Source organism: Podarcis cretensis (genome assembly GCF_951804945.1).
Source record: "Podarcis cretensis genome assembly, chromosome: 9".
Classification (NCBI taxonomy): Eukaryota; Metazoa; Chordata; class Lepidosauria; order Squamata; family Lacertidae; genus Podarcis; species Podarcis cretensis.
This window is the reverse complement of record NC_137178.1, coordinates 4,119,972-4,135,714: the sequence shown is the minus strand read 5'-3', so window position 1 is coordinate 4,135,714 and position 15,743 is coordinate 4,119,972. Positions and strand designations below refer to the sequence as shown.

Here is a 15,743-nt window from a genome sequence, read left to right as displayed (position 1 = left end):
GAGCTCCGGAGGGAATCGGCTCTGCTGAGGACGGGTCTTACCGCGCCGGCGATGCGGGGACCCTTAGAAACCGCAGGCGCGGAAGCCTGCGGACTTGGTGACTCGGGCACCTTTAAGCGCCTTCCCCGACCCACGAAGAGCCTTTTTAAAGGCTACGGAGAGGGTACGGGGAGTGGCGTGGTGCTGTGAGTAGACCGCTACTTCAGTGGAGCGTAGCCGCGAGCCATGGCCGGAGAGCGCTGACTTTTTTCCCAAAATTCGGACTGGAAAATAAACAACCCGTGAGTAGATTGGAATCTGGACTTTAAAATTTATACCTTTGAATTTGGTACAATCGGGGGATGTGCTAAAGGGAAGTCCGCACCCCCCCTACCTACAAACGATGTAAAGCAAGGATTGGAGAACTAAGGTGGAGAGTATTGTTTTTGCTGTCAGATAAAAGATACTTCAATGAATTTGACAGAAGAAGTCTTTGTGCTGGAGAGAAAGTGAGGAATTTTGGAAGCTTTTGTGTAAACCCCCCCCCCCCGAACCCGGGAGTGTCCTGTGCGTAAGCCGGAGGAAAAAGAATAAGGAGTTTGACAGCTGTCAAAGGAGCTGTCAAACGGGCGGTTAAAGTTAAGAACTTTGTTACTTAAAAACTCTCTGAATTAAAAGTGTTGCATTTGAACTGAGGTGGTTGGAAACAATGTAGCTATAAACAATAAGTAACGGACTGTTGGAAAAGGACTATCAAGTAACTGGAATCCCCCTAGGGGGAACTAGAGACATTACAATGGCTGCAGAGGGAAAATTACTGGCAGAGATAGAAAAAATGTTTTTTCTCGTGGGAATCCTGCAAGAGCAGAGTACGGCTATGAACAAAGAACTTATGACCTTGAATTCTAAAACAAACAACTCTGCTGAATGCATAAAGGATTTGACTAATAAGAAATCTGCAGCTGAACCAGAAGAGACATTTTTGGAACAGGTGGAGAGGAAAGAAGGAGTGGAAAAGGAAAATACCAATCAGAAGCCTATATTGTCAGGAAATAAAGAAGAAGATCTTCGGATTATAAATCTGCGAAAGATGAGAAAGATGAAGGAGGAAGTCCCTGGAGTACCTGGAATTCTGGAATTTAAAAGAATAAAGAAATATGATTGGGACTTCCTCTTTGAGTATGGGAGATCAGCTGACCTTTCGCAGCAACTGCTTTTAAGTATTTTGGATGGAAGAAAACTTGGTGTGACTGCGACTGAACTCCTTCGAGACCTGAGGACCAACAAAAAGGGTTACCAACAAAATCTGCGGAGAGAGACTGACAGAGACTTGAAGGCCTCGGATGTGAGGAATCCGGGCTAGGAACTGTTTCTGTGGACATAAGGGATGGAAACCGGTGGGTAGGGAGGGAGGGGAGAACAGAATTTCAAAATTTTATGATTTTTGTATTTGGCCATTATGACATATAATTAATTAAAATATAAAGGGAGAAATTCGTGGGAGGGAAATTAGGTCGACCTTAGAAAAAAGATTTAATGTTTATAAGAGAATTGGATAAGTTAAATGTGGACAAGTAAAAAGAGTTAAGTTTTAAAAATAATAATAATATGTTAAAGATGAGAGATAAGAACTTGCTGAATTAATTATTGGAATTGGGATGTATGAAGAGGGGGTGGGGGGAAGTCAAGGAAAGAGGGTAAAGAAAGTAAGAGTATGAAATTATATATGTTTTGTTTTTGTTTTTGTTGTGTGTGTGTGTATAAAATGTGAAAACCTAATAAAAAATTTTATAAAAAAAACAGAAGGAAATAGAAAAATCATAAACCTTAAATGACCAAAATTCAAAGAAAGGGGGTAGAACTCCCAAAAATTCTGAAATATTCTAATCCTAGCTTGACCCAGGTGAAGCAAAGCGCAGTAATAAAGGATTAAGGACTCAAAGGTACAGTTTCTAATACTGAATTTACAAAAAAGGTTTGAAAACCTAAATGGCAAGTTTTAGACAAAGCCCAGCTTAAAGGAAGCAAAGCACAGTAATAAAGAGTTGAGGACTCAGCTCTGAAAATTCTAGTGTTGCCTTTACAAAAAGGTTTAAAAAACCTAAATGGCACAAATTCAAAGAAAGGAATACAAGATAAGCTGTTTTAGATTTTAAGCAAACTCAAGAACAGAGCTGAAACATTCCCATGGTCTAAATGTTACCGCTGATGTTAAAGACTGATACTGGATGTTTCCAATCACAGGTTTATACACTATAGGGTGAATTTTTTTTTAAAGGGACAAGCCATCTTATTCAAACAATGGGCGGGATTGTTAGGGTTTGTAAAAATAGTCAAATTAAAACAATGTAAAATACAGATTTCTTAAAGGTGTGGATAACCCCCCCCCCATTAATAGCCCTTTCATTAAAAAAAAGAAGAAGTCAGTTCCCCAAAGCTTGTTGGAACAAGAAAGTCTCCACCTGCCAGTGGAAGGAAAATATGGAGGGAGCCAGTCTAGATTCTCTAGGGAGGAAGTTCTGAAGTTTTGGAGCCACCACCGAGAAGGCCCTCTCTCGCATCCCCACCATTGCATTTGCGTAGGGGAGAGTCAAAGGGCGGAGCAAAAAGGGTGGCGCAAAGACACGCCTGTTCACACAAGCACCCGCCCTCTTGTCCCCCCCCCCCTTTCATCCATCTTCCACCCAATTTCCAGGCTTGTGGGCGCTGTGAGCCACACCGGGAGAAGTGGAGGCCCTGTGTGGTGGTAACTTGCTAGCATGGGACCTGAAGTCTTTTCCACACAGTAGCTCGAGCCTGGGGGCCCCTGTACTGCCCCCCCCCCCTGTTCAAGGACCACCAGACATTATGGAGAAGGGTTTCCGTTCCAGAGCATGGCCAGGGAAGGACCCTTGAGCCTTAACACTGGCTTACTCCCAGAGGGTCCCAGGTAAAATCCCTGGCAGTGTCGCCAGCTAAAAATGATCTTGTAGCAGGCTGCATGAGGAACCCCCTTTTGGAACTGTGCCAACCCCAAAATGCCAGCTTTACGATGGGCTGCTGGCTGGTCCTGCCTCAGACCAGGCTGCCCCATCAAATTGTTCAGAGAACCAGACAGGTGGTCTGCATTTGGGTTTAACTCATCTGGTTCCCCCCCCTCCTCTGTTCAAAATCTCCTTCCAAGAATCCTACACTGGAGCATAGCTGTCAACTTACAGATTTGAGAATAAGGGACCAGCAGCCTCGAAAATAAGGGATCAGCAGCCAAAATAAGGGATTTTCCAAACACAGGTATGTTCGACTTCTGAGCACCTCTGAGCCAAAGGCAGAAAGCCCAGCCAGCAGCCAAACGAAGCCTCAAGCGGTGGTTCCCACAGCGCAGCAACCTGGCAAAGGGGATGCAGCAAGGAAAACCACCGTCACCTCTCTGCTGAGCAAAGGCGAGTCCCCAGGCAACGCGGCTGCTTTGATTGGCACAAGGCATGCAAGCTCCACCCCCCAGTTGTTCTTAGACTTCTTATTGGGTGAGCAACGCAGCCAAGCAACACAGTTGGAGCCTCCCTTCTCCCTGGCCGGCAGGGAGGGAGGGAGAGGAGCTGCTTCCTTTGAAACCCGGGAAATTTAAGGAACATCATCAATAAAGCACAGCAGCGGGAAACGGCGCTGGGATAAGGTACTTTCCCGTCAAATAAGGGACGGTTGACAGCTATGCACTGGAGGCCCCTAGAGACTCACAGGCAAGCAGGACTTTTTTCAGTTTTTTCAGTTTGGCCTGCTTTTTTTCAGTTTTCTAAAAATCGATTTGAACAAAGAATAGAGGAAAAAAACAAGGCAGGTGGGGAGTTTAGAGAGGGTTAGAACTTACAGCCAGGTTAAAAATACTATAAGCATCAACACCCCACCTTAACTGAAACATACACATTGGTGTAAAGCACGGGTAGGCAACCTAAGGCCCGGGGGCAGGATGCGGCCCAATCGCCTTCTCAATCCACACCGCGGACTGTCTAGGAATCAGTGTGTTTTTACATGAGTAGAATGTGCCCTTTTATTTAAAATGCATCTCTGGGTTATTTGTGCGGCATAGAAATTTGTTCATCCCCCCCCCCAAAAAAAAATAGTCTGGCCCACCACATGGTCTGAGGGTCAGTGGACCGGCCCCCTGCTGAAAAAGGTTGCTGACTCCTGGTGTAAAGCGTCCAAGTTGGTATCCACATGAGATTGCATTTATAAGAAACATGTTCAAACGAGATTCCTGCATTGTACGGGGTCGGACTAGATGACCCTCAGGGTCCCTTCCAACTCTACAAGCCCTTTATGGCTTAGGGCCCTCGTATCTACGGGACCGCCTCTCCTGCTCTGCCCCACAGAGGACCTTCAGGTCCATGAATAACCATAGTTTAGAGGTCCCGGGCCCTAAGGAAGTCAGATTATCCTCCACCAGGGACAGGGCCTTTTCAGTGATGGCTCCGACCTGGTGGAATGCTCTGTCCCATGAGACCAGGGCCCTGCAGGATTTAACCTCCTTCCGTCGGGCCTGTAAGACAGAGCTATTCCACCTAGCCTTTAATTTGAATTAGCTGCTAGCTGAGAAGAGAATCCAGCTCTGGTTAAGCGAGGCCAATGCAGCTAATATAATATAATATAATATAATATAATATAATATAATATAATATAATATAATATAATATAATATAATAATTATATTATATTATATTATATTATATTATATTATATTATATTATAATATATTATAATATAATATAATAATAATAATTTCTTATTTATACCCCGCCCATCTGGCTGAGTTTCCCTAGCCACTCTGGACGGCTCCCAATCGAGTGTTAAAAACAATACAGCATTAAATATTTAAAACTTCCCTAAACAGGGCTGCCTTCAGATGTCTTTTAAAAATAGGATAGCTGCTTATTTCCTTCACATCTGAAGGGAAGGCATTCCACAGGGCAGGTGCCACTACCAAGAAGGCCCTTTGTCTGGTTCCCTGTAACCTCACTTCTCGCAATGAGGGAACCGCCAGAAGGCCCTTGGAGCTGGATCTCAGTGTCCGGGCAAAATGATGGGGGTGGAGACGCTCCTCCAGGTATACAGTACCAAGCGCCGGCCTTGACTCTGAAAAGAGCAAACTGAGCAACTGGGAGTTAATACTTTATTAGCAAAAACTGGATCTGTGCAGGAGTGTCAGACCTAATGAGCACAGCAACTCATCTCCGGCAGCTCCTGACCCCATGAAGCAGTTGCTGACACTGAAGGTCCTGACTTCCCCACGGCTGTCTTAAGTTTCTTCCTCTCCAGGGTATTTTCCAAGCAATCAGAGACTGCGCCTGCACATTGCCCACTTCTCAACCCTTTTCACACCTCTCCTAGGAGACCAGTGGGGAGGGGAGCTTGTCTCAGAAGGAGGGGGAGACACCTGTGGCTCTGCCTCATCTCTGCCTCTTGGCCTCCCTCTTCCCCTTGCCTGCTTCAGCTTCTGCCACTGAGTCTGGTCTTCTCTCTGCCACAGACTCTCCCCGCTCACTAAGCCCTGTTGCCTCCTCAGCGTCCGACACCTCCTCTTCTCCCCATCTCCCTCTGACCTCTTACGGTCTTCCCATTGCCAATCCCTGGGCTCTGAGCCCTCTTCCCTTGGGGGTTCCCCGGCTGGTTCCTCCCACTATTTCTGTGTGTCCAACCAGTCCATGAAATATGTCAGTTTGAGTCTAACATCTACATGGTGCCTAGGGAACAACTTGCACCTTAATATCAGCAAGACAAAGGAGATGGTGTTGGACTTTCTGAGGAAGAGAGGAGAACTAGCCCCGCTGTACATTGGGGAGGGCTGTGCGGAGAGAGTCTCTTCCTTTAAATTCCTAGGAGTTTATCTCAGTGAAGACCTTACTTGGAAAATCAATACAACCCAGGTGGTTAAGAAAGCCCAACAGACACTCCATCTCCTCAGAGTATTGTGGAAGAACGATGTCAGTCAGGATTTGATGATCTCCTTCTACCGGTCCACAATAGAAAGTGTCCCTTCATACTGCATCACGGTGTGGTACGCTGGTTTGATATCCACTGATAGGAAGTGCCTACAGAGGGTGGTGAATACAGCACAAGATATTATGGGCTGTCCCGAGAATCTACTGGATGAAATAGCGGAAGAACGTTGCCTCAGGAGAGTGAGGAAAATTCTCAGGCATGATTCACACCCTGGCCGGCACTTTCTTGATCTCCTGCCCTTGGGCAGAAGATATAGAAGCAGGATTAGTCGCACCAACAGGGTAAAGAACAGCTTCTATCCGTGGGCTGTTAGGCTGCTGAAAGGAAAGATAACAACAGAGCAACTGACTTTCAGGTTTGGTGGGTGTGCGTCAGTAAACGAGGGGAATTAAGACAAAGAGAGCTGAGTGGGGGGTGCTCATGTAATCTCACTGTATACAAGTTGTACAAGTGACAATAAAGTATTTCATTTCATTTCCCCAGTCATCAGTTCTCGGCATATCCAGTTTGCACATTCATTCATTCATTGTGAAATCCTCTTGAAAATTCACTAGCATTCTGCTGCGAATCTCTCCCTAATATACACATTTTTGGCAAAGCAAAATCGGAAGGCATTTCTGTATGGTTTTCTTCAGTGCTATTATTCTTGAAAAAGAGGTGCCAGAACTCACCAGGAACTCTTGTTCTCTTGTAATGGAAATGGCATCCACCTGAAATGTGCTGGAGCTGAGTTCTGGTGAGTTCCAACTGAGAAAAATCCCTGGTTATTTTCGCTAACAGTTGCTAGTATGTGCATCTCTGGCAAATCAGTGCACATTAGGTAGGCTCACTTTTAAGGCTCATCGGATCAACATTCTTTCTCCCTCCTCCCTAGTTGGCTCCTGTCTGCAAACAGGCCATAATCTCTTCCTCCATGAGGCCAGGCAGCTCCCCTCTGGGTTGCCGGTGTCAGCGAGATCCTCCGATCTCGTAGCGGTAGATGTAGATGTAGAACCTCAGCAGCTTACAGAGGGTATTGGGGCATATCTCTTTGACTTTGCGAAAGCCCATGCCCTCGTACGTCCGATGGGCCGCCACCTGCGCCATGGAGGTGCCCAGAACCACCTCCTTGTACCCGTGCTCCTGGGCGAAGAGGAGAACTTTCCTGGTGAGAGCCTTGCCAAGCCCGTGGCCCCGGTGCTCCTTTGCCACAGACATGCGTTTCAGCTCCAGTGCCCTGCCGCGCAGGGATGGGTTTTCTGGGTGGGTGGCGGCGACGATGCCCGCCACTTCGCCTCCGGCCTCCACCACCCAGAAGCTGCAGTCTTTGGGCACCAGGTAGGTTTGGCGGATGTCCTTCATGTCTGTGGCGAGGGCCTCGTGAACATAGTCCGCCCAGAGGCGCTTTGTGAAAATCCAGCCCACGGCCAACAGGGCAGCCACGACACCGAGGGAAAGGAGAAGGGAATAGGTGCCCAGGTAGGTTGCGAGGAGCGCACCCAGGAGCAACAGGTGGGTCTGTGGGCAAGAGAGAACATGCCGGAAACCTGCAGGAGCATGTTCGTTGATCCCCCGAGAGAATATCGTGCGGGCGGCTTCGTAGTCCCGATCTTCAAACCTGCGAATGTGGTACTCGCCCATCTTGAATTTGCCTTCCTCGTCTCCCTGGAAAACAGAACAAACGGCTTGTCGGATTTCCTGGGGTGGGACTAATTGCTCGTTTCAAGCAGTTTGGGGGAGCCTCTAAATTGGCAATCCCTCTTGGGGGCAGTGGGACTACTGTAATTCGCTCTACGCGGGGCTGCCCTTGAAGCTGACCCAGAAACTCCAGCGGGTGCAGAATGCTGCAGCGAGGCTCCTCACGGGGTCTCTGCCATGGGAGCATATTCACCCAGTGCTTTTTCAGCTGCACTGGCTCCCAGTGGAGTACAGGATCAGGTTCAAGGTGCTGGTTTTGACCTTTAAAGCTCTTCACGGCCTAGGACCCTCATACCTACGGGACTGCCTCTCCTGGTATGCCTCACGGAGGACCTTAAGGTCCATAAATAGCAACACCCCAGAGGTCCCGGGCCCTAAGGAAGTCAGATTAGCCTCAACAAGAGGCAGGACATTTTCAACACTGGCCCCAGCCTGGTGGAACGCTCTGTCTCTTGAGACCTGGGCCCTGAGGGATCTGATTTCTTTCCGCAGGGCCTGTAAGACAGGGTTGTTCTGCCTGGCCTTTGGCTTGGAATCAACTTGATCCCCTCCCCCTCTTTCGTAGAATCCTAGAATCATAGGGTTGGAAGAGACCACAAGGGCCATCGAGTCCAACCCCCTGCCAAGCAGGAAACACCATCAGAGCTCTCCTGACATATGGATGTCAAGCCTCTGCTTAAAGACCTCCAAAGAAGGAGACTCCACCACACTCCTTGGCAGCAAATTCCACTGTCAAACAGCTCTTACTGTCAGGAAGTTCTTCCTAATGTTTAGGTGGAATCTTGTAGTTTGGAACCATTGCTCCTTGTCCGCTTCTCTGGAGCAGCAGAAAACAACCTTTCTCCCTCCTCTATGTGACATCCTTTTATATATTTGAACATGGCTATCATATCACCCCCTAACCTCCTCTTCTCCAGGCTAAACATGCCCAGCTCCCTTAGCCGTTCCTCATAAGGCATCGTTTCCAGGCCTTGGACCATTTTGGTTAAGGCATCGTTTCCTTTTTCCTTTCTCCTTCTGTGATGGAAATCCTATTTGGGGACTTCCCTGGCTTTTTTCTGGCCCACGTAGGACCAGTATGGATAGTTGGCCTTGGTGAAGATTTGATGTTTTCATCCCCAAAAAGTTTTTGATTTGAGTTTCTACTGAAATGAGGCTGCATTTTAATGTTGTACTTTAATCTTGTTTTCAAGTTGTATTTTAATCAATTGTTTTTATACTTGGAGTTAGCCACCCTGAGCCTGGTCTTGGCTGGGTAGGGTGGAGTATAAATAAAATTTATTATTATTATTATTATTATTATTATTATTATTATTATTATTACTACCTGGGGGGGGGGGCAGAAAGAGACATGGGGGACGTCGGAGGCATAAATTACTTTTTTCAATTGTATTGTATTAAGTTTCAACATTTTTAGCACAAACGGTCATAACACAATTTCGTCTTTTATTTTTGTCAACTTCCCACGCCTTTTCCCAGAGTTGTTGTTTCTCCCCTTCTGCACCCTATTTTCAATCTACCGAATCATAACCACAATTTTATAATCTAATTACTTCTGTTGCTCATAGCTCAAATCCTGCTCACGAGTTCATTGTACTATTGTAATTCTTTAAAATAGTCTGAAAAAGCAATCAATTCTTCCATAAAACACTCATCATTAGGCTCTCTTAATTTTGCTGTTAAATTTGCCAGTTCTGTATATCTTACTTAACCATTTTCTTTGTTCCATTTCTGCACGTATAAATTCCTAGCTGCTATTCTTACATAAATAACTTCAACATTTTTATTTTGATGGGGGTGGGATTTCTGCCTCTATAATCCCTAACAGAAATGCTTTGGGCCGTTTTGATAAACTCATTTTAAACATCTTTTTTTTATCTTGTCATGTATCATGGAGGCATAAATGACTATCAGACTTTGAAAAGCTGACATCCCTGGATCAAGTTCATCAGTTTTGTTGAACTAATTAAACTAATGAGCTTCAATTGGATTTTGAACAAAGGAAGGGTTGCCATATTTCAAAGAGTGAAAAAATCCGGACACAAGAGTTGTTGAGCTATTTTATTTTTTTTGCCCAAAGTTTAAATGAACTTCAAAAAATTGGCAGCAAATAAAACACTGCAGACATGGGTTGCCATACATCCAGATTTCCCCGGACATTTATCTGATTTCTGCCCAGACACTGCTTCCGACTGCAGTATTCCATGTATGTCCGGGAAATTCTGGATGTATGGCACCCCTAACAAAGGTGCAATTAGCTGTGACAGCTTTGAACTTTATTGGGTTATTCTCTTCCTTAGTGCGTCTTGCAAGCTGCTATTCAGAATAATGCTTTTGACAGGGTCGGGTGGGAGGCCACTGGGAGTGGGTTTTAGTATAGCCACTTCCGGCCTGCCCCAGGAGGTGGGGTTGCGGGCTTCACGCCCACCCCACGTGAGCGGGGGCTGGTCCCAGCCCCCGCGAGAGCAGGAGAATCCCGGTCGGGTCTGCCCCCCCCCCCAGCCAGCCAATCAGCTGGCTGGCTGGGGGGCATGGCCTGCCCTATTTAGGGCCGGCGCGGAGGGGGCTCGCCCTCTTTTCGCCGGCTCACCCCCACGTTTTCCCACCCTCCCCTCCCTTTAACTAGGCTTAGGTAGGTCTTTGACTTTGCTATGGACTTCGGTCTGTCGCCGCAAGGGGCATGGTAGGAATTTTTCCCAATTGGCGATTTCTGGCTTTTTGGTTTTTCGCCTACCTCATAGCAACTCGTCACAACTTTTCGGCATTGGCGGTAGGCATTGGTAAGAAGGGGTTAAGAGGATGTGTGGGGGGGGGGAGGAACGCCATCACCTCCCCCCAGCGAGCAAAGGGTGGTCCGTTAAAGGACTCCGGGGGGCGTGGCCCTGTCCGAAGCCTATGGAGGTGTGGGCCAAAGGCACGCCCCAGAGCGGTGACCCGGGGGAGCTCCTAGTCGACGTGCCTCGGCAGGAGACTCCCCCGATATAAGGTTATCCCTTCCCTGCGTCTCCAGCAAACGGGCTGGAGCCGGATAGTCGTTAGGACAAATGCCTAAGCCAATGCCTCTCATTCCTGAATTCAATAAAGTTGTGGCCTAATTCACCCAATTAACCTTAAATTATGGTGTCTCGTGTCTTTATTTACCCTGGTGGGGGGCGGGAACTCGCCACGCAATCCCAAATACATTGAGAAGCACGGCTCTAAAGCCAGATATCTAAAAACAGCACACTCCTCCATCATCACCCAAAACAGACAGATGCCAATAGGACAGTCTATTCAGGGAGTGGGTAGACTTTTGGGTGCTTGGGACCACCAAGACCCATGGCAAACTCTTGAGTGGAGGGCAGGTTCATGTCAAAGTAGCCCAAGTGGTGAGCAAAACTGGGTAGGGCAATAACTCCAGTTCTTAAAGTTGCTTTGCAAAAGACCATCCAATCACCTCCAGTATTTTCAATCCCTTAAAAGAAAAGGGGGGGGGGAGGACACACACATTTTGGGTGGTGTCACAAAACTCATTTTTTATGGATACATTTTGGTGAGGGGGGGACTGCTAAAAAGTTTTTGGTGGGGTAGCAGTCGGAGCCAGACCCCCCCTCCCTAAAAGCAAACTATTAATTTTAAAATAGATGATGATGATTATTTGAAATGGAAACAAACTGGAGGTGCTTTGAGAGTGGTCAACAAGAAACCTTTTGGCACAGCCCAGAAGGAGACCCAGAGGAGCAGTTGGTTAAATATTAAACTTTATTTACTGGCAGGGGGGGTACCCAAAGTACCGTATTTTTCGCTCTATAAGATGCACCGGACCATGAGACACACCTAGTTTTTGGAAGAGGAAAACAAGAAAAAAAAATATTCTGAATCTCAGAATCCAGAACAACAATAGGGATTGCTGTGCAGCGAAAGCAGCGATCCCTCTTGCTGTTCTGGCTTCTGGGATAGCTGTGCAGCCTGCATTCGCTCCATAAGACGGACACACATTTCCCCTTACTTTTTAGGAGAGAAAAAGTGAGTCTTATAGAGCAAAAAATACAGTAATCTGTTGGTGGCATGCAAGACGAGAAACTAAGATGGGTAGGGAGGACACCCTTTCCCCCCCTTCCCCCCCTTCAAGATCAGATTACTCTTGCATTCCATTGCAGCTAGAAGACTTTGCTCCCTACGCTCCCCCCTCCCCCATTTGCCAGGATTAGGCTGGGCGGCTTTGAGTCATTTTGTGGTTGGTTTATTGCTGTGTCATTTGCAATTCCAGAAGCTTTACCCCTTTTGTGCAGTGGAGGCCAGGCTGTGCTGCAGCCAAGTTTCTCTCGCTTGGGATGCCACAGGCATGAAACAAGGGACCCTAAGCATGCAAAGCGCGTCTCTGGTCACTGTATTGCATTTATATCTCACCTTTTTAATAGGAGACTCGGGATTTGAACCTGAGGCCGCCTCAGGGTTTCCTACTCCTCCTATGGGCATCTGGTTGGCCACCTAGGATGCTGGCCTCGGTGGGATACTGGCCCATAGCTGTCAACTTTCAGATTTGAAAACAAGGGACCAGCAGCCTTGAAAATAGAGGGACGTGGGTGGCGCTGTGGGTTAAATCGGAGCCTAGGATTTGCCGATCAGAAGGTCAGTGGTTCAAATCCCCGGGACGGGGTGAGCTCTGGTTGCTCGGTCCCTGCTCCTGCCAACCTAGCAGTTCGAAAGCACGTCAAAGTGCAAGTAGATAAATAGGTACCGCTCTGGCAGGAAGGTAAACGGCGTTTCCGTGCGCTGCTCTGGTTCGCCAGAAGTGGCTTAGTCATACTGGCCACATGACCCGGAAGCTGTATGCCGGCTCCCTCAGCCAGTAAAGCGAGATGAGCGCCGCAACCCCAGAGTCAGCCACGACTGGACCTAATGGTCAGGGGTCCCTTTACCTTTACCTTTAAACTCGAAAATAAGGGATCAGTAGCCTCACCTTTCCCAGGGACAGTCTACGGGATATCTAACAATCCAGGATAGCAGCGGGAAGCAGCGGGAAACGGCGCTGGAATAAGGGAATTTCCCGCAAAAAGGGAAGGTTGACAGCTATGTGCTGTCCTGGTCCAGCAGGCTTTGCTTATGTGGAACACTCTCAGCCCTGATACCTCCAGTGCACACACACACCTCTCTCTCTCTTACCTGCTGCCAGGTGTGTGAGCAGTCCTGATCGCAGGACCTCCAATCCGCCTTCTCCCTTCTCCCTTAACCTGCCTGCAGCTTGGTTTTGCAAGCTGGGCAGCTGCCACTGAGCGATTCTCCTCCTCTTCCTCCTCCTCCTCCGGGAGCAGCCAACCAGAAAGCAGGCTGCACGCAAGCTCAAGGCAGAGATCCAGCCTTCTCCTCCAGGCAAGCAGGGATCCTTCCCCACGCATCAGCCCCTGCAGGGTGCTCTGATGCCAGATTCCACCCACTGCACGCATCACAGCCTCCCTGCCTCCATTGCAATCAGTGAGAAGGGCAGCTGAGCAGCAAAGCTGATGTGTTTTCAAGAGGATGTGGAAGTTCCTCCCTTGAAGCTTTTAAGGTGGAAAAAGGCCATCTGGGTGCCTTCGTTTGCTCAAAGCTCACAGAGGTATGCACTGGTGGTCTATCTGCTTGCTACCTGGCCAAGCTCAAGGTGTTACAACTGTTGCAGGAATTTATGTACAGATTGGGGGTGTTTGCTCCTCCAGCAGATATCATGCACATGAAGCCCACTACGAAAATCAGCACAATCACTTTTGTGATTTGTCCCCACAAAACAATTCATCACAGTTTCTTCCTGTCTACTCAAAGGGCCTTTGCTGCACGATACCAAATGTAAGAATTCACTGATCAATGTCTCTATGTACTGGCTCACAGGGAAAACTTCAGAAATTCATATAGACCTGTGAGCTCAGCTACTCAGCAGCCCCTCTGCCTGAGTGATAATTCCTGGCATCCTGATACAGTGGTGCCTCGCAACACGAAAAGAATCCGTTCCGCGAGTCACTTCGTCTAGCGGTTTTTTCGTCTTGCGAAGCAAGCCCATTGACGGCTTAGCGGTATAGCGGCTTTTAGCGGCTTAGCGGATAAGCAGATAAGTGGCTTAGCGGCTTAGGAAAAAGGGGGGGGGGAAGGAAAAAAAACCCGCAGGAACTCGCAAGACATTTTCGCCTTGTGAAGCAAGCCCATAGGAAATTCGTTTTGTGAAGCACCTCCAAAACGGAAAACTCTTTCGTCTAGCAAGTTTTCCGTCTTGCGAGGCATTCGTCTTGCGGGGCACCACTGTACCTGAGTGCCAGACAGGTAGCCTTTCCAGAAATAACAAACCCAGATGAAGACAAAAGGGTGTGATTAACTTGGCTGGGAAACAGGGAAATGTAAATATCTCTTTTGTTACACTTGATGGGTGTTTGGTGGAGGGCAAGGGGAACCATGGGGCAGGGTCCAGGTTGCTCAGATTACTTCCACCAGACCTCCCCTTTCATGATGTAACCATGATGTAGTTGGAGTGGGTGTAACATGGGGATTAGCAGCTAATAAAAGTTTGGGGACTCTCTTGTTCAGGGCTTCCATCTTGTTCCACCTGGTGGCAGGTGGGAGTCCTGTCACTGTTAGTTTTGTTGGTGCAAAATGTAAGTGTATAGAAAGGAGAATTCCTGGATGGCAAGAACAAGGTTTGGCGGAAGTATTCGCTGGCGAGAGAAGCCCAGCAGAGATTTAGAATCACAAAACATACAGCAAAATGTGGAAATATAGGCTCTTAGATCTTTAAAATACAGGTGGCGACCATTTTACTTGGGTCCGGTTGATGCACAACACATCTCTCTCTCTCTCTCTTACACACACACACACACACACACACACACACACACACACACACAAAGTGGGGGGGGGCAGTTGCTTTCCTTTCCCTCCCACCCCCAAAGTACCCACCCACCTGAGACCCAAACTGCTCTAGGAGTCTTCTGTTGTGGGGCAAGGAGACACACTGCAAGACTTTGTTTGTTTTGAGTCCTCTTCTTCTTTCCTTGTCTCCAACCCATTGATAGTGAGCAGGCAAGCAGGTGTCTTGCAGAGTGTGTTGTGACCCCTCACTTTGGGTAGTGAGCAGGCAAGCAGGTGTATATATATACAGCCTTCCCCTTGCCCTGAAACACAGTTATGACAGGAAGGCACTTGGCTCAGTGGTGGAACATCTGCATTTCATGAAAAAGGTCCTGGTGCTAGGCAAGGCTCCTTTCTGAAATCATGAAGAACCCCTGCCAGTCAGTGTAGACTGTATTGAGATAAAGGGACCACATGGTAGAGGGATCAAGCTTGTTTTCTCCTGCTCTGGAGGGTAAGATTTGGACCAACGGCTTCAAGAAACAAAGAGATTCCGACTAAACATAAGGAAGAACATTCTAACAGCAAGAGCTGCTTGACAGTAGAATGGACTCCCTCTCCTTCCTTGGAGGTTTTTAAGCAGAGGTTGGCTGGCCATCTGCAGTGGATGCTTTAGTTGAGATTCCTGCACTGCAGGGGGTTGGTCTAGATGACCCTTGGGGTCCCTTCCAACTCTACAGTTCTTGTTTCTTGCCCTTTTTCTAGAGCAACCACAAGGCTAACAGAAGGGTCTTGCTTTTTCGAGAATTCACTGCGCTCTACATGGGGCTACCTTTGAAGGCGACTACAACTAATCCAGAATGTGGCAGCTAGACTGGCGACTGGGAGCACCCGCAGGAACTATATAACACCAGTCCTAAAAGAACTACATTGGCTCCTAGTGTGTTTCCGAGCACAAACTGAAGTGTTGGTGCTGACCTTTAAAGCCCTAAATGGTTTGGCCATGTATACCTAAAAGAGCATCTCCACCCCAATCGTCCAGCCTAGACACTGAGATCCAGCTCCAAGGGCCTTCTGGTGGTTCCCTCTTTGCAAAAGATGAGGTTACAAGGAACCAGGCAAAGGGCCTTCTCGGTAGTTGCACCTGCCATGTGGAACACCCTCTCTGCAGATGTGAAACAGATAAACAGCTATGTGATTTTTAGAAGACATCTGGAGGCAGCCCTGTTCAGAGAAGTTTTTAGTGCGTAATGTTGTACAGTGCTACCTTGGTTCTCAAATGCCTTGGTACTCAAACAACTTGGAACCCAAACACTGCA

The 15,743-nt window shown here is 47.7% G+C and overlaps 1 protein-coding gene across 1 annotated transcript; it reads right to left on the bottom strand.

The window, feature by feature from the left end:
- Positions 1-5,108: 5,108 nt before the first annotated feature.
- Positions 5,109-13,280, bottom strand: LOC307224375 (N-acetyltransferase family 8 member 3-like). Its single transcript, XM_079991233.1, has 2 exons — positions 12,775-13,280; positions 5,109-7,596 (listed from the first exon to the last, which is right to left on the bottom strand). The coding sequence occupies exon 2, from the start codon at positions 7,570-7,572 to the stop codon at positions 6,901-6,903; it is 672 nt and encodes a 223-aa protein (XP_079847359.1). The 5' UTR covers positions 7,573-7,596; positions 12,775-13,280; the 3' UTR covers positions 5,109-6,900.
- Positions 13,281-15,743: the final 2,463 nt, after the last annotated feature.

Bases quoted from the DNA above. Each gene is read 5' to 3' on its own strand.
- LOC307224375 (XM_079991233.1), bottom strand. From the start codon at position 7,572: ATGGGCGAGTACCACATTCGCAGGTTTGAAGATCGGGACTACGAAGCC.